General features: G+C 55.2%; 3 protein-coding genes across 6 annotated transcripts; 1 reads left to right on the top strand and 2 right to left on the bottom strand.

Moving 5' to 3' along the window:
* STXBP2 (syntaxin binding protein 2) lies at positions 1-7994 on the bottom strand. Of its 4 annotated transcripts, none has more exons than XM_081285929.1 (19): positions 7787-7971; positions 6604-6653; positions 6270-6351; positions 5685-5761; positions 5450-5561; positions 5260-5363; positions 4756-4904; positions 4460-4544; positions 4225-4355; positions 4015-4122; positions 3652-3709; positions 3431-3496; positions 3225-3305; positions 2791-2929; positions 2245-2354; positions 1440-1535; positions 769-854; positions 520-677; positions 1-134 (listed from the first exon to the last, which is right to left on the bottom strand). In XM_081285929.1, exons 1-19 carry the CDS (start codon positions 7821-7823, stop codon positions 49-51), a joined length of 1815 nt encoding a protein of 604 aa, XP_081142055.1. In that variant the 5' UTR covers positions 7824-7971; the 3' UTR covers positions 1-48. The 4 variants fall into 4 exon arrangements, with proteins under 4 accessions (XP_081142055.1, XP_081142056.1, XP_081142057.1 ...); XM_081285930.1 differs by having other exon boundaries at positions 5450-5528; positions 7787-7963; XM_081285931.1 differs by lacking the exons at positions 5260-5363; positions 5450-5561 and having other exon boundaries at positions 7787-7973.
* A 4575-nt stretch (positions 7995-12569) lies between these two features.
* On the top strand, positions 12570-14676 carry PCP2 (Purkinje cell protein 2). Its single transcript, XM_081285934.1, has 4 exons — positions 12570-12838; positions 13420-13534; positions 13698-13822; positions 14427-14676. The coding sequence occupies exons 1-4, from the start codon at positions 12788-12790 to the stop codon at positions 14544-14546; spliced, it is 411 nt and encodes a 136-aa protein (XP_081142060.1). The 5' UTR covers positions 12570-12787; the 3' UTR covers positions 14547-14676.
* PET100 (PET100 cytochrome c oxidase chaperone) lies at positions 14611-16125 on the bottom strand. Its single transcript, XM_081285933.1, has 4 exons — positions 15985-16125; positions 15240-15326; positions 15066-15098; positions 14611-14758 (listed from the first exon to the last, which is right to left on the bottom strand). The coding sequence occupies exons 1-4, from the start codon at positions 16009-16011 to the stop codon at positions 14675-14677; spliced, it is 231 nt and encodes a 76-aa protein (XP_081142059.1). The 5' UTR covers positions 16012-16125; the 3' UTR covers positions 14611-14674.
* Positions 16126-16234: the final 109 nt, after the last annotated feature.

Below are 16234 nucleotides of genomic sequence, written 5' to 3'. Positions count from 1 at the left end.
GAAGATTTATTTCTCTGTAAAGGGAGGAATCAGAGGTGGGGCACAAGATCAGGGCAGGGAAATGTCCTCCAGCTTCTGGTCCAGTGTCTTGAGGTCATCCAGGAATCGGGTTGGGGTGAGAATATGTGACGAGCCTGGTGAGCAGGGGAGATTGGGGAGGAACAGGGTGCTTCCTTGGCCTCTGGGTCCTGGCTGGTTGGAGGCCTGTCCCTGCCCCTCAGCAAACCAAGAGCCTGACTTTCTAAAATTCAGGAGTCTAGAGAATGTGGGAGTGCAGGCCCCAGATGACCCCTTCCCTGGCAACCTAACTCCCAGCCCCTCAGAAACCCTGGAGTCTAGGATTCAGCCCCCTAGGGCTCCCAAAGTCCAATCCCAAATCTCTAGGGACCCACACCAGACCTCCAGGGACCTGAGATTAATTTCAGCCATCCCTAGACACCCAGAGACCTAAGCTCCAGTCCCTCAGGGATCCCCAAGTCCAACTCTAGCCCCCTGAGAACCCCAGTCCTGGCTACTCACCAATAAGTACCTCCCACTTGCCCTCAGTGGCCCTGGTCACTTCATAGGCGGCCCTCATCTCTGACATGGTCACACCACCCACGATGTACACAATGAGCCTAGGTCCAGGCCGAGCCTCGGTGCCCACCTTGTTCTTGTGCCAGTGGCCAAAGCGGGCACTGTGGGGGGGAAGAGGTCAGTCTAGGCCGTACACACTCCACCCTCAGATGTGGGCCTGGATGATAGTGAAGGGCATCTCCAGGGCCTCACCTGACAGCAGCCTGGGAGCTGGATGAGGGAGCAGGATCAGACACAAAGGGCCACAGCTTCCGGTCCAGGCGGTCCTCCACCACATCCTGGGGGCCGGAGAGGGAGATTTAGGAGATGAGCCCCAGACAACGGGGACCAAGGACTGGAGTCCTCACAGAGGTCAAGATCCTGGCAGAGCGGAGCCACTATCTGCGCCTCCTGCCCCTTGGGGACCCACGAATCAACATCCTCAGCCCTTGGGACCTAGGAATTCAGACTTCCAAGCTGCATGGGCGGGGAGGCCAGGTGGCCGGGCTGTCAAGCAGAAAGGGGTACCAGAACTCCCCAAGGAGATGGAAGCCACGCCCCTGGCCTGTGGCTCTTTGATGTTGCGCTTTCAGGCCGCAAGATGGCCAGGGGCTGGTGAGGGGAGGGCATCTAGGGGTCGGAGGAAGATAACAGAGGGGGATGCAGAGGAGGGGGCCAGTGGGTGGAGAGGAAGAGACTCCCCAGCTAAAGGGCTCTCTGCTGCCCTAATTCCTGGGGTGTGTGTTTGGGGTGACCAGAGCAGACTGGGTGTCAGGAGAATCCAGTAATGAGGGATTTTCCATTAAGCCCCGAGGCTTAGCACGAGGAGGAGGAGGGAGGCTGACAGGATCAGGGGGAACGGCCCCGAGCCCCCACCCAAGTACCTCCATCACGTCCTTGATGATCGGAGTCCAGCGGGACAGCTGATAGGTGGGCTCCGAGCGTTCCCTCCGCTCCAACCGGATTGAAGTCCCTGAGCCCTGCGGGCAGGGCCAGGTGGGGCCAGTAGGGGGTTAGGGGGAAGGAGGTGGGTCACAGATGGGACTGGGGCCTCATCTGGCTAGCGGGGTAGGCAGACAAAGATGAAGAGGTGGAATAGGAGAGAGAGAGAGAGAGATTCAGGAGACTGAGAGAGACAAGGACAGAAGCAGGTAGGGAAGGAAGGGGGGTGGAAGGAGAGAGACAAGAGCAAAGAGAAAGACAGAAAGATGGAAGACAGAGGCCAGCGAGAGAGATGGGGACAAGGGCACACAGGGCCCGCAGAGGAGGCAGGATCAAGGGAGATGGGACACGTAGGGCCAGAGAGAGAGACAGGAGAGACTAAACCGAGAGCTGAGTGCAGGAAGCTGCCGTGTGTGCTGCATGGGTGGAGTGTCCACTGTGACCTCAGGGAGCCCCAAGTCCTCTGGGTGCCTTGCTGCCCAAACACCGGTGACCCTACCATACCCCTAGCCCTCAGAACACATACCCCACATTGCACTGTCACCAGGACCAGTGTGGCAGTGAGCACACCTCACCCTGCTGCCTACTGTGTGCCCTAGGATTGGCCCTGGCACTCTGTCCCCATGGGTCACGCATGCCTGTGCAGCCACACCACAGGACCAGGCTCTGACCTAGGCCCTCTCCCCAGCTGCCCCCACAAGCCCTCAGCCTCCTTCCACCCAGCCTCTGACCCTGCTCCTGGCATACCCCAGGATTGGTGACGGTGCCCCCCAGCTGCTCCAGGTTCCGGACAAGGCTGCTGTAGGCCTGCACGTTGGCATGCTGGATCAGCTTGGCCAGGTTCTCCTCGCTCACACCTGGGGAAGGGGAAGGGGGCCAGAAAGTGGCTACACAGGATCCGGGGCTAAGAGGTATCCCAGGACTTCGATGAGCATGTCCCACTGTTGGGAGGTCCTCAGGATCCAGGCATCCCCTGGAGTTAGTGTAAAGGGAAATTCTCATGCCAGGGAGACTATGGATCCGCATCCCTGAGGGAGAATGGGGTCCTCCAGAATCAGTAGAGGGGATACCAAGTTTAAAGAAACGCTTATTTTGGATAAATTCCATGTTTAATGGGAGGAGGGAAGGGCTCTGTGGAGGATCTCATAGTTGGAAGAGGGTCACAGGGCCCAGAAAGGGGATGTGATGGATTCAGCATGCCTGGTGTTGGGAAGCTGTAGGGCTGGAAGTTTCCCGGGATTGTTAAGAGACACCGGTGAAAGGGAAGTCCCAAGAACCCCCAGGCCCACCCACCATTCCGGAGGAGGATGTAGAGTAACAGGACGCGGATCTTGTCATAAGGTGGCACCGCTGCATCCAGCAGCACGGGGACCATCAATTTCATGGCATCCTTGATCTTCTCCCCCTCTGCGTCAGAGCCCATGGCCAGGTCCTGCGGGCACCTCATCTTTAACAGGTCTCCTGAGGCCCCACTTCTCCAAGGCTGCCCCTCCCAAATAGGCCCAGGCCTCAACCCAGCCCCAGGACCACCTCCCCACAAGCTCCACCCCTCACTCCACCCCCCACTCGAGTCTCACCTCTCCAAGACCACACCCCCCAACCAGGTCCCACCCCTGAGGTTCCCACTCCACATGCCCACCTGCTCACCAGGACCCCCCAACAGGCTCCGCCCTCTCCCAAACCCCATCCCTCTCAGGGGGTGGCCCTTTGGGCTGGCCCCACCACACCTGCTCCACACTGCACAGCTTCTCCACAGAACCCTTGAAGCGCTTCATGCAGTCGTCGGCTAGATGCAGGTGCGTAGAATACTGCAGAGTGGGGTGTGGGAGTTGGGGTCACAAATGTGGAGTCACGGCTGAGCACAGGACAGAGCCTGGGGCTGAGGGCCTCAGCAGCCCCGGGATGGAGGTTCCACCCAACCGGGCTCTATCACCTTGTTCAGCTCCTTCTGGTACTGCGGCATCTTTTTCAGAATGTGGGACAGGTCTTTGATGTTGGCCTGAGGGAGTGTGGCAGACCGCAGGGGGTGGGCTTGAAGCCAAACCCTGCCCACCGGGATCCCACTCCAGGCTCAGCATCTTGGATGAGGCCCCGCCCTGATCCAAGTGGGAGGGGCTTTCCTCCACTCCCAGCCAAGGTTGGGGTGGGGGCTACCTTGTCAGTGGTCATCCTCTTGCTCTCACAGAATGTCTTCAAAAGCTCCGTGACCCTCCTAGCCAAGAGGGAGGGCAGGGTGAGATAGGGGCTGGTGCTGGGACTTCAGTGTGAGGTTAGTGCAGTTTCGCAGATGGAAATGACAGGCAGGGACATGTCCCTGGGGGTCCGGGGGTAGGATGAGGCTGGAGGACGGTCAAGAGTCCCACTGAAGGGTGTGACTTATGGAGGGTCAGTCCAAAGCCTAGACCCAAAGCCTGGGGGCAGCAGGGATCCCATAGCCACATAGCGGGCCCATAGGAGGAAGGAGTTAGGGGCATCCAGGCGGGGCCCACACCTCCAGCACCCACTGCGAGCACCCACTTGGACACATCAGCAATGTGCATGTGTCGAAGCTCCACCCACAGGTCGTCGTCCTCGTCCAGCAGCACGGCCTTCTCCCGAGCCTCACTCAACCCGGTGGTCTCATACCTGTAAGGGCAGGAAGGGGGACATGAGGGTCAGGGCACTCGGTAAGCACAAGGGTCCCAGGTTGGGGGCAACTGGGGTCAGCAGGCTCCAAGGTCCACCCACCTGTATGTGTCCTGTTCAATGTCCAACAGGTCATAAGCCATGGCCTGGAACGTTAGCTCATGCAGCAGTGGGGACACAGGGTCTGCTGCCCGGTCCACAATCAACAGCTGTGAGCGGGTCTTCTCAGGGCTCTGGGTGGCTCAGGAGAGTCAGAGGCAGGGATAAGGATGCTAATGCTGACCCTGACCCTGACCCTGCAGGGCCTTGACCCTGCACTTCCCCAACACCCCCTCACCTCGCCCAGACTGGGAGTGTCCGCCTTGAAGGCATTCAGCTTGGCCAGGACTGCATGGGCCAACTGGGCTGTGTCCTCTGGACCCCTAGAAGTTGGATGGTCAGACACAAGGACATTAGAATATGGGGTCCGGAAGGGCTGGTCACAGTCAGAGGTTAAAGTTGGGGTTGAGGATGGGAGTTAGGGGTCAGAGTGAGGACTAGGACTGGGGTCCGAAGAGAGACTAAAAACCGGATGCAGGATGGGGTCAAGGGCAGAGGGTAGCATGGGGCCTGCGGGCTGGGCTGGGTCCCCACTTGCGGTAGCGGATGGCTGGGTACTCCTGCAGAGTGGCACACAGTGTAGCAATTTGCTGGGCCAGTGCCTCAAGCTGCCGTGCTCGCTCCCCTGCCCGGAAGGGGCAGTAGAGGTTGTAAGTGCTGTGAGGGACATCCAGGGAGAACACCTGGGGGACACAAGTGCCAGGGCCACCACTGTAGGTCAAACCTGCCTAACTTGAAGCTGCTGCTACCTGCATCTATCTGCTTGGGCCTTCCCTGGTCTCCAGAGTCTGCTCTGCTAGTCTCAAGGCAGTCTGGGGGCAGCCACCAATCAATGCCTGTAAGAGTCCACGGGTAAGTCCCCCAGTCCTCCCCCTTGGGAAGACTCCAGCTGACCCCTGGAGCAGCCCAGAGGGATGGAACACCAGTTGCCGAGATCTGCAGGGTTCACAAAGCTCCTGGGTTGGCTCCTTCCCTCTCTGACTCTCTATACATATTTTGTCTGTGGTCGCAGACACCCCACCTCCACCTGGGCTGTACCTGGGCCTCGTAGGGGAGGAAGGCAAGGTGGATTTCTTTCAGCGTCTTCACCACCTTTGCCAGGCGAGAGCGGCCCAGCTCACTGAACAGGGGCTCGGGGCAGGCTGGGTTGGACAGAGGGGCCATCAGACCAGAGCCACCCCACACTCTCACCCACTACCCTTCCACATCCCCCACTCTCCTCACTCACTATCAGTGAAGAAGATGTGTGCTGCTTTGTAGGTGAAGGTCGGGGTTCCCCGGAAGTCTGCGATCAGTGCCTGAACCGACTGGGGAATGCAGATCACTCTCTGGGCCTGACCCTGCACCCCAGACCCATCCTTTGCCTGGGCCCCCCAGCCACTGCCCATCCTCCACCGGACACAAGCATGCCCAAAGGCCACACACATGCATGCACCCATGAGCATGCTCACTCATAGAGGCACCTTCTCCGTGGGGCTCAGCAAATAAATGGCTTCCAGACTGGGGATGGGTTCACGCCGCTTGTTGATGTCTTCAACAACTAATAGCAACAGAAGAAGGGGTACTCGTGGGTGGCATAGGCCAGGGGCACATGGAGAGTCTCAGGCTTGGGGGATTGGATGCTTAGGGGAGCTGCATCACCTGAAGTTCTAAGCAGGAGACAGACACCCAGGAGCTACATGTTTTGTATCTTTAGGACCACACAGCCATATACCCTGCAGGTCACCCACAGAAGGCTATGCATTCACAAGGGGCCAGGCTCAGAGTCTCCCTGGGAGCTCTACATGGGGCTGCAGTCAAGGAGGCTGAGCCCTCAGCAGTCCCTGGTAAGGACTGCAGACAGGGTCCTTCGTGGGACCCTCAGCTTGCATACCTGAGAGAAGTACTTGGTCACATGCTCTAGGTGGTCTATGCAGGGACAGGGACATACTTGGGAGTTTGGGATAACTTTAGGGGATCTCACATTTAAGAGTTATACCCAAGGGCCCCACATTCAGGGGATCCCATACTCAGGTTCTACCCAGAGCATGAGGTGGGGGTCCACTCACTGGTGATGCCCTCAGCCAGGATGTCTGACATTTTACAGCAGGACGACAGGATACGCATGCTTGGATGGTCCATGATGAGCACCTGTCCAGGTGAATGGACAGACAGATTGACCAATGGGCAGACAAGAGGCAGAAGGAGCTATGGCTGACCCCAGAAGGGGTAGGGGGAAGTGGAGAGATCAACAGTTTCAAGGGTTGGCTGGGACGGAGGACCCAAGACCCATACACCCAGCTCCCACCCCGTGGATCAACAGCCTCCTCAAAAATTTCTTGTAGGTACAGAGGGACCCCCCCATGTAGACTGGGGCAAGGGGCCAACTCTGGTTACCCCTACCTTCCACTCCCCATCCTTTTTGACGCTTCGAATGACTCCACTCAGAATTTCTGCAGGGAAGAGTGGGGAGGGCTCAGGATGCTAGACCCTCATCTTAACTCCCATTCATCCCTGCCCCCTGATCTGGAGAGGTAGCTCCTGGCATCAGCCCCTCCCAATTTACAGACAGGGAAACAGGTTCTGAGAGGACAGGCAACTTGCCTAAGTACCCTCTATCCTAAGCAGCACAGGGCTTGGGGTACAAGTTGCCATTCCATATATCCATGAATGAATGGAGAGGAAGGGTCTGCCTCCCCACTTCCAGTTTTCCTTCTGTGGGGCTACCAATCAGGCCCCCACCCCACCTCCATTAGATCCACTTAAGACTAGACTGCAAGACCCCAAGTTCCCAGCTCTGATGTGTGCCTAGCTGTGCTCATCCCATCAACCACGAGTCCTCAGTTTCCTCATCTGTATCCCCTCTTCCCATCACCCACTGTATAAGGGCCTCCCTTTTGGGCTGAAGTGCTGGAGGTCTGAGCCAGTCTGCCCTGCCCAGAGGAAGGAATGGAGAAAAGGAACAGGGTAGCCTAGCTTGGCCCGGCCAGAGTGTCACGTCCACTGTTATCTGGACCGCCAGGGCGGAAGGAGCAGCTGAGGCCGGAACTACCAGAGGTGGGGGAGGGGTAGAGGACCTGCGCCCGCGAGGCCTGGACGCCTGGGTCCTGTCGCTGCAAGGGGCTCCCGAAGATAGGGCAAGGAGGAAGGCGCCCCCCACATCACCCCGTGGGGCCTGGACACGCCCCCTGAGCACTCAAACCACCTGGAGTCTCTGACCAGCGCATGGTGGGGCCACTAGAGTCCAGCCCCAGAACTTTGCCCGGCTCAGACACCGAGTCTGGAGAGGTCCAGCTATGCCCTCCTCCTGCAGGCAGTTTAGGGGGCCCAGGGGTCATGTCTCCAGCCTCCGCCACCCACTACCGGCTCCTCTGGGTCCCCGGGCCCAGCTCTGTTCTGCTGCAGCACCTGAGGAACTGGGCGTCCGCTGGAACCAAGTCCCCGCCCGCCCCCTCGAGGGTCAGGTGCTCGGGCACCACCCAGTTCAGCCCCCAACTCCCCGCCGGGGTCCTGGGCTCCCAGAGACCGTGCGCCCTGGCGTCCGCCCCGCAGGGGACACGGAGCCCGGCCCCGCGAAGGCACTCACTTTCCCCCACCACCGCCTTCAGCCCCGAGGGCGCCATCTTCCCCCTCGAGCAACTCCGCGGCTTCCGGGTCTGTCCCAAGGTGGGGGCGTGGTTCTGCGCGTCACCCACGTGGGCCACGCCCCCTTCCCCGCCCCTGCGCACCTGGCCCCGCCTCGCAGAAGGCTCTGGGGAGACCAAGGAACCCCAGCGCGGATTAGGCGGGCAGGTGTGTCCACGCAGTCTCCGGAGGGACACACCCCGACCCATGCGCTCACGGACGAGAGTTCGGCCACTTTCCCTGGCTTGTGTGCGGTGAGCAAGAAGGACCGCAGGACAATAACCCCTTTGCCTTACACAGTCGCAATCAGCACCCGGTGTCCAGAAGTTCCTCTGTCTGCGAGATACAGAGTGTCCACGCGAGGACAGGGGCTCCCAAACCTCCTCCTGGTCTGGAACAGGACCCACTTGTCTTCTGTATTCCAGCAGCTTCTGTATTAGCAGCACCACCACCACCAGCGAGGAAGCCTGGGCACCCATTGTGTGCCATGCACTTGAGCTATCCAATTTTCTCTCAGTCCTGCTTGACGTTACAACAGGGAGCCTGGTGCAGTGGAGGAAACAGGATCTGCAGGACCCCTAACACCATATGAGTGAACCTACTGGAATTTGATCCAGGAACCTGTACCTGAAGGAATGCGTGTCACTAGACAGGACACTTACCCTCATAGGCTGACAATCTCATATTCACAAGCAAATACACATGGGGTGAGTGACATGCACACACAGTTACACTCAACTCATAATTTGAGTGCCTATTCCTGTTGTTTCTGAGGGCACAGCCCAGCATCACCTATACAAATGAGGTTACAGATGTAACCTGTGAATAGGGAGTCCTGCTCATCTGAACTGGTTTCTTCATTCAGCCATGTTAAGAATGTTCCAAACCCAGCACAGTGGCCCATAACTGTAACCCCCAACTACTCAGGAGGCTGAGGCAAGAGGATTACAAGATTGAGGCCAGGCCTAGACAATTCAGAGACCCTATCTCAAAAAATCAAAAGGTCTAGAGATGTAGCTCCATAGGATATTATCACTGGGTTCAATCCCCAGTACTAGGGGTGGGGGCAGTTTCCTAGGTGTGGAGTCCCCTGCCACTTACATGGGACACAAGAGTGAATAAGACCAGAAGGCCTGCCCACCCATGGGGCACTTAAAGTTGCTTGGGGGGCAAAGAATTTCTCCATAGGACCCCTAAAGCTCAGAAAATAGTGCCCAGAGTTAAAAATTAGGATGGCATCAAATTAAAAAGCTTCTGCACAGCAAAGGAAACAAGAGTGTGAAAAGAGTGTGAAAAGTGCTGGGAGAAAAATCTTTGCTAGCTACTCTTCTGACAGAGGATTAATATCTAGAATGTACAAAGAACTCAAAAAACTCAACACCAAAAAAAAAAAAAACCCCAAGTAACCCAAATAATAAATGAGTGAATAAATTAAGCAGACACTTCTTGAAAGAATAAATATGAATGGCCAACAAATATATTTTAAAATGTTTGACATCATTAGCAATTAGGGAAATGTAAATCAAACTACAGTGAAATTTGATATTTGCTCTTTCTCCAGTCAGAATGGCAGTCATCAAGAATACAAACTAGGGGCTGGGCATGTGGCTCAGGTGGTGGCGCGCTCGCCTGGCATGCGTGCAGCCCGGGTTCAATCCTCGGTGCCACATGCAGACAGGGATATTGTGTCCGCCGAGAAGTAGAAAAAATAAATATTGAAATTCTCTCTCTCTCTTAAAAAAAATACAAACTACACTTGGGAAAAATAAGAATTCATACCCCATTTGAATCAAATGTATGATACATGATATGTCAAGATCATTGTAATGTTTTGAGCAACCAATTAAAAAAGAATACAAACTAATAAATGCTGGAGAGGATGTGGAGAAAAAGGAGCATTTTTAAATAGTTGGTGGGGGGGCTGGGGATATGGCTCAAGTGGTAGCGCGCTCGCCTGGCATGCGTGCGGCCCGGGTTCGATCCTCAGCACCGCATACAAACAAAGATGTGTGTCCACCGATAACTAAAAAATAAATATTAAAAAATTCTCTCTCTCTCCCCCTCACTCTCTCTTTAAAAAAAAATAAAAATAAATAAATAGTTGGTGGGATTGTAAATTAGCATGAACAGTATGGAAATCACTATGGAGGTTCCTCAAAAGATTAAGCATGGAACCACTATATGACCCAGCTATACCACTCCTCAGTATTTATATTAAAGAATTTAAGTCAGGGCTGGGCACAGGAGTGCCCACCTGTAATCCCAGCTGAGGCAGGAAGATCGTGAGTTCAAAGCCAGCCTCAGCAACTTAGCAAGTTCCTGAGCAACTTGGTGAGATCCTGTCTCAAAATAAAATATAAAAAGGGCTGGGGGTGTGGCTCAATGATTGTCAAAAAAATCAGTATACTATAGTGATATATGTATATAGCAGCACAATTCACAGTAGCAAAACCATGAAGCCAGCCTAAGGGTCCATCAATTGACGAATGGATAAGGAAAAAGGGATATATATATATACATACACACACGCACACACATACATACATATACACACAATGGAATTTTATTCTGCCATTAAAAAAATTAAATTACGGCATTTGCAGGAAAACAGATGAAACTTGAGACCATTATGTTAAGCGAAATAAGCCAAACTCAGAAGGTCATAGGTCGTGTGTTTTCTCTCATAAGTTAAGCTAAAGGAGTAAAAGAAGCAATCCTTCCCTGAAGGAAATAGACTAGTTATAGCAAGCACACGAGCTGGGGGAGGTGCCAGGGGGCCTCTCTGAGGGACTAACCTCTGAATGACATCTAGAAACAGCCATTCCTGTGGAGGAAAAGGGAGGGGGTTGACATGTGCAGCTGGAGGTGACAGTCTGGAATGTGACAGGAGCCTGTTTTCTTTAGGACAATGTCAGAATAACCCATTCTGGTTTGCCCAGATTGAGAGGTTTTCCGGGGCATAGAACTTGCAGTGATAAAAATGCTACACTCACAGTCAAACCAACGTGGTTGCCAGCCTAGGTGGGAGTTTAGGCTCTTCTTTTCCTTTTTACCCCCCTGTAGTGCTGGGGATCGAACCATGAGCAGGCTAGGCTAATGTTCTACCACTGAGCTTTACCCCCAGCCTTCCCTCTGTCTTCTTCAAAAGTTTGATCCCAATAAGTAGTTCATAAGCCACATGTTCCCTCCACCTGAAGTGTACATCAGTGCCCCCCCCACCCCCGTGTCTGGGGATTGAACTACTCAGGGGCATTCTAACACTGAGCTATGTACCCAGTCCTTTTTATTTTGAGATGGTGTCCTGCTAAGTTGCTCAGGTTGGGCTCAAACTTGCAAAACCAAGGAGCTGCCTGGGTCAGTGGCTTTCAGCACCTTCAGGGCTGTTCCTCCATCCCAATCCATTTTGACCATTCCCTTACCTCCAGGGTATTTGGGTTTGCTTTTGAGAATAATGGAAGCCAAGGGAGGGTTAAGAGCAGAGAAGATGAGATACCTCCTCCAGACCTTGGAGACAGAATAGGCAGCAGGTACAAAAGGAGGAGCCAGAAGCACCTCATCTCCCACTGTACTTGACGGGGTAACCAGGGTCCTCCAGTGTTATGGGTTGAACTGTGTCCCTACCATTGGCACCCCCACCACTACCAAAGATGTTGAAGTTCTAATCCCCAGTGCCTCAGAATGTGACCTTATTTGGAAGTAATATCATCACAGATTAGTTAGTTAATATGAGGTCACACAGAGGAGGTGAGCCCCTATTCCAATATGACTGGTGTCCACATAAGACTGTCCTATGAAGACACACAGAGAGAACACCCTATGCCCACACAGGCCGGCTGGAGTGCAGTACTTACAAGCCAAGGCACAGCAAAGGTAGCCGGCAGCTAGCAGAAATACAGCTAAGACAGACCCTGAAACCGGGTTGCAGAGGAAGCACGGCCCTGCTAACACTGATTTCAGACCTCCATCCTCCAGAGCCTTTAGACAATAGTGTTGCTTTAAACCACCCAGTCTGCCCTTGGAAAACGTGTGCACCCACTGCTGAACATCCCATCATCACTGAGGACTTGAGCCCTGGATTAGGGTGTCCCAGGCAGGGGTAGGATAGTGGAGACAGTTTATTCTGAGAAGAAACTGTAACTGGTTTCCAGAAAGACATCTTGTTCGGGGGACAAGGCTCCTAGGTCACTGAAATAAAGTTGTTAAGGCATGGGGGCAGGGACTTCATCTCCTGTTCCCACATGGGTGTGGGGTGATGGATCAGAGGCAGTTCAACTTGCATCTGGGTGGCAGGTGGACAGGGGAACACAGATTTTGTCTTGGGGAGCAGTGGGGAGGCAACCAGGTCTCAAGGACAATGAGCAGAGGGCAGGGTGGCCAGGATGTCCTTTGGAAATGCTGTCCAAGTGGCAGAGCTCGAGTTAGGCTGGGTGGTGGTGCCTGAGGAGGTTGCAGGGAGGTGGGGAAAGGCTCCTGGGCTCCAGCTTCCTCTTCTGCTTCCCCCTGCCAATGGCAACTGCCCTTCCAGCAGGATGAGGCCACAAGTACCGTGAGGGAGCTAGTGGGCTGGCCAGGGTGGACATAGACTCCACTGGATCCCACAGGTGGGCTGCAGCCTTACGCTCCCCTGTTGGCCTGTCTTCTCCAAAACTGCTCTAGGCTTCTTCCACGCTCCACCTGTCAGCTCTTGGGGCCTAGTTAGTAAGTGCCGCTGGGTCTGGTGAGGTTCACACCCAGGCTACCCTCCCTCCCACCCTGTGCCAGGCCCAGCAATATTCTGGGCAAACAATTATCTGGATCATCTTTATGGGGCTTAAGCTTGGGTGGGAGCAGATGGGGCATGAGCTGGGGATTTGGGACTAGAGAGGGTATCCACTCCCCCCACATCCTGGTTGTTTAAAAGGCCTTCCTGGCACAGGGCTGGAACAGAGAAGAGCAGAAAGTGGAGTCCAGTGGAAGAACAACGATGGAGCAAGGAGAGAAAGGAGAGGAGGGGGGCTCAGACCCCTCAAGCCAGGTAAGAGCGCCCCACCCCCCCCTCAGCTCCTCCAACTCTCAGAGCCTGAAACTGACAGGACTAGTTAATTTGTAGGGCACCTAATTAGCAAGTGAGTCTCCGGGGTCCCCTGACCCATTTGTCACCACATGGAGGTGCTGATGGGCAGAAGGTTTATGAACTGGTCCCTAGCCCCAAGGCAGAGGGCAAGGATCCTGGTACTGACCCCTACAAGGTGGCAGGTGCTGGGACTTAGGGGTGGCTCCAGAGCCCCATTTTCTTCCTTTGTGCCCCAGACCCCAGCCCATCCCAGTCAGGACCCAATCTAGGACGGCAGGGCAGGCAGGATGCTGTCACAGGCAGGCCTATCCCTAGAGGCGGCACCACGTGAAGTGATGCTACTGGCTGGGGCCCCTGGGGCAGGCACCAGCATCAAGGAGACTCATGTCTCATTCAGAGTAGCTCTGCAGAGCAGCAGATCGACAAGGACCATGGTAAGAACTGGCGGAGCCAAGAGGGCAGGCTCAGGGACGGGTTGGGAGCCAGCTCACTGGGAAAGAAGGGGAGGAATCCCCAGTCAAACCAAGTGTGTCTGTCCCCAGGCGGGCTCACCAGACCAGGAGGGTTTCTTCAACCTGCTGAGCCACGTTCAGGGTGGTCGGATGGAGGAGCAGCGCTGTTCGCTGCAGGCCGGACCGGGCCAGACTTCTGAGAGCCGTGAGCCTGGGCCTGGGGATGCTGCCTGATGGTGGGAATGGGGGAAGTACAGTGTGCAGGGGCAGCCTGTGGTGTGCGGGTGGGGGCGGCAGGGAGATGACCACGCCAGGCTCCTCTGGAATCTGTCTATATGTTCATGGCCACGTGTTTCTGCTCCGTGCAGAAGATGGCTCCACACCCGAGATCGACAGTCTCATGGACATGCTGGCCAGCACCCAGGGCCGCCGAATGGATGACCAGCGTGTGACAGTCAGCACCCTGCCTGGCTTTCAGCCCATTGGCCCTAAGGTAGGTGATGTTCCATCATTGCTGATGACACCTACCAGGCTGTACTCTCTAACCTTGCTCATCCCTGGCCAGGAGTGAATGGGACCCCTCCCTCATCTCTGTCCATCTTCTGCTGAGAATTCAGTTAAGAAGACCAAGCAAGCCCCAGATACAGCAGACCTGAGAAGGGCTCAAGGTCACACAAGGGCCATTTAATGTCAGAGCTGTGGCTGAAACTCATGTCTCTTGCCCCTACCCTGTCTGAGGGTTTTAAGAAAGAAAGAGGGAGAGAACAGGCCACCTTCCTGGGGTGACATCTCAGGGAGGAGGACACGGGAGCTCACTCACATAAGGAGCACATCCACACATTCCCACGTACCTATGCACAGCTGAGTTCTGATCAAGACCCCAGTAAGAGCCCTAAGACCTGCCACCTCACACCCAAACACCACCCTAAATGGCAGATAATGAAGGTAAACAGATTTCTCTATGGGGACAGAGGGGGCAGTCACACAGGAGGAGGAAGGACACGGATTCCCATCAGTACCTTCTCTCCAATGTTTGTGTCATCTCTGACCTGTGCTGCCCTTGGTCCTCCCTCTGGCTGATACCTTCTCATCCACAGGACGGAGCGCAGAAACGAGCTGGGACCCTCAGCCCTCAACCCCTGCTCACCCCTCAGGACCCCAGTGCTCTCGGTTTCCGCAGGAACAGCAGCCCCCAGCCCCAGACACAAGCGCCCTGAGGGCCCAAACTGTCCTGGGCCCCACTGGGCCCCTGAAAGCAAACAATAAAACACTAGCACAAGCAACAAGGAACTGAGTATGTGTTATTTCATGGGTGGAGGGGTTGGGACTCAAGCATTTGGAGGCCTCAGGAGCTCTGCTGGGCAGCGCGAAGGAGTTTCTCCTCCCGCTGCTTCCGTATCCTCTCTTTGAATTCTTCTAGCTCTTGACGCTGGGAGTGGGAAAGGGATGGGATAGGAAAGAAGGAGGGGGCACATACTCAGGTGCCGTGGACCCTCTCCCACCACCCTGTCCCTGGTTTCAGATTTCAGTATCTAAACTGGATGCCCCAGGCCAATTATAGGGAGTCTAAGTGAGACCAGCTTCACCCCTCAAGAAGGCAAAAAAGAAATCATACGCCCTTCTTCTCTCAGTTATCTACCCATGGTTAAGGGGAAAACTTCCATTCAAAATGCATCATGGCTATGGGGACCCAGACTCCTCTCTCCCTCTGATGGGATGAAAAAGAGGTTACTTACCTGGCTCTCCTTCTCAGGTGGCCACAGCTCCCTCTGTGGGGACAAAGTCACAACTGAAGGCACAAGCCAGGAGACTCAAGAACCCCACACCTAGGTCTGGTCCCCAGTACGCTGGTGCCCCACCCACTTCACCAACCGCTTGAATGAACAGGCGAATATTCTCTCTATGCCCACCTTGCGCTGTATGACATAGTCCTCAAACCACTCAGCCTGATTGGAAATCCAGAACATAGCCACAGGGAAAGTGAGGTAGAGTGTCATCTGCAAAGGCAGTGGGTACATGAACAGGGCCTGGGACCATCACCCCAGGAAGACTGCAGTGCCTGGAGGACAGACACACTCTCCGGCAGAATCCAGGACTACCTCCTCATGCTCTCCCCTATGAACCCCAGAACTCCCACTAAGGGTACAGAAAGCCTGGTCCCCATAATCCAGGAGGCTTTATTCCTGTGAGTCTCCTCCAAGTCTTTGTCTCAAAGAGCACACAGATCCCAGCAGCAGCACAAGAGCATTTACTACAAAGACACCTTCTTGAGACCTCATTACTCCCCTAATCAGATGCCGGGAACACCTCAAAGCCAGAAGATCTCAACTTTCAAAGTTCTTAGCTTCCCTAAGTCTAGGAGTCTCCCTGTCGGAGGCGCCCGCCCACCCACCAGGATCTGGAGCTTTCCTTCACTGAGCCGCCTGCCCACCCCCGAGAGGCCCTACTCTTAGATTCCCCAAATCCAGACGCTCCACTCCGACCCCCACAATGTAACGCCCCCTCCTGAGTTCCCAACTGTCAAAGTCTCTCTCAAGTCTCCAGTGCGTTCTCCCAGGAGCGGCTCCCTCTTTGGAGTCCCCACTCTGTACAGCTTCGCCCCCAAACCAAGGAAATCTCCCAACCAGTTACCTAACCTACTCCCGAGTCACTGACCCGAAACACCTCCAGCTTCACCCCCATCTCGCTCGTCTGGGTCTATAAACCCACTTCCGCCCAAAGCTGACCCCGCAGCAGCTAGACAGCCGCTCATTGGTGTTTCTTGAGTCCCGCTGCTGAAGCTGATTGGCCCATCAACCCCAAGATGACGTAATGTTCGAGTGCCTCATCCCCGCTTCCGGTCGTTGGCTCAGTCCACACGGAAGTCAACAACTCCAGCCTTACGGTCGAGAAGGGTACAGCCAAT

Source organism: Spermophilus citellus, assembly GCF_964194105.1.
Source record: "Spermophilus citellus genome assembly, chromosome: 3".
NCBI lineage: Eukaryota > Metazoa > Chordata > Mammalia > Rodentia > Sciuridae > Spermophilus > Spermophilus citellus.
The sequence above is the reverse complement of the archived record's forward strand: the minus strand, read 5'-3'. Positions and strand labels throughout refer to the sequence as shown.

What these genes read in the sequence shown, in the direction of transcription:
- STXBP2 (XM_081285929.1), bottom strand. Translation starts at nt 7,823, where the DNA reads ATGGCGCCCTCGGGGCTGAAGGCGGTGGTGGGGGAAA. An exon ending in AAAAGGATGGGGAGTGGAAG is followed by an intron (nt 6,352 to 6,603) that starts GTAGGGGTAACC and finishes TCACCTGGACAG; the next exon opens with GTGCTCATCATGGACCATCC. An exon ending in ATTGAACAGGACACATACAG is followed by an intron (nt 4,123 to 4,224) that starts GTGGGTGGACCT and finishes CTGCCCTTACAG; the next exon opens with GTATGAGACCACCGGGTTGA.
- PCP2 (XM_081285934.1), top strand. Translation starts at nt 12,788, where the DNA reads ATGGAGCAAGGAGAGAAAGGAGAGGAGGGGGGCTCAGACCCCTCAAGC. An exon ending in GCTCAGACCCCTCAAGCCAG is followed by an intron (nt 12,839 to 13,419) that starts GTAAGAGCGCCC and finishes GTCTGTCCCCAG; the next exon opens with GCGGGCTCACCAGACCAGGA. An exon ending in TTCAGCCCATTGGCCCTAAG is followed by an intron (nt 13,823 to 14,426) that starts GTAGGTGATGTT and finishes TCTCATCCACAG; the next exon opens with GACGGAGCGCAGAAACGAGC.
- PET100 (XM_081285933.1), bottom strand. Translation starts at nt 16,011, where the DNA reads ATGGGGGTGAAGCTGGAGGTGTTTCGG. An exon ending in TGAAGCTGGAGGTGTTTCGG is followed by an intron (nt 15,327 to 15,984) that starts GTCAGTGACTCG and finishes CTGCCTTTGCAG; the next exon opens with ATGACACTCTACCTCACTTT. An exon ending in ACTATGTCATACAGCGCAAG is followed by an intron (nt 15,099 to 15,239) that starts GTGGGCATAGAG and finishes TTGTCCCCACAG; the next exon opens with AGGGAGCTGTGGCCACCTGA.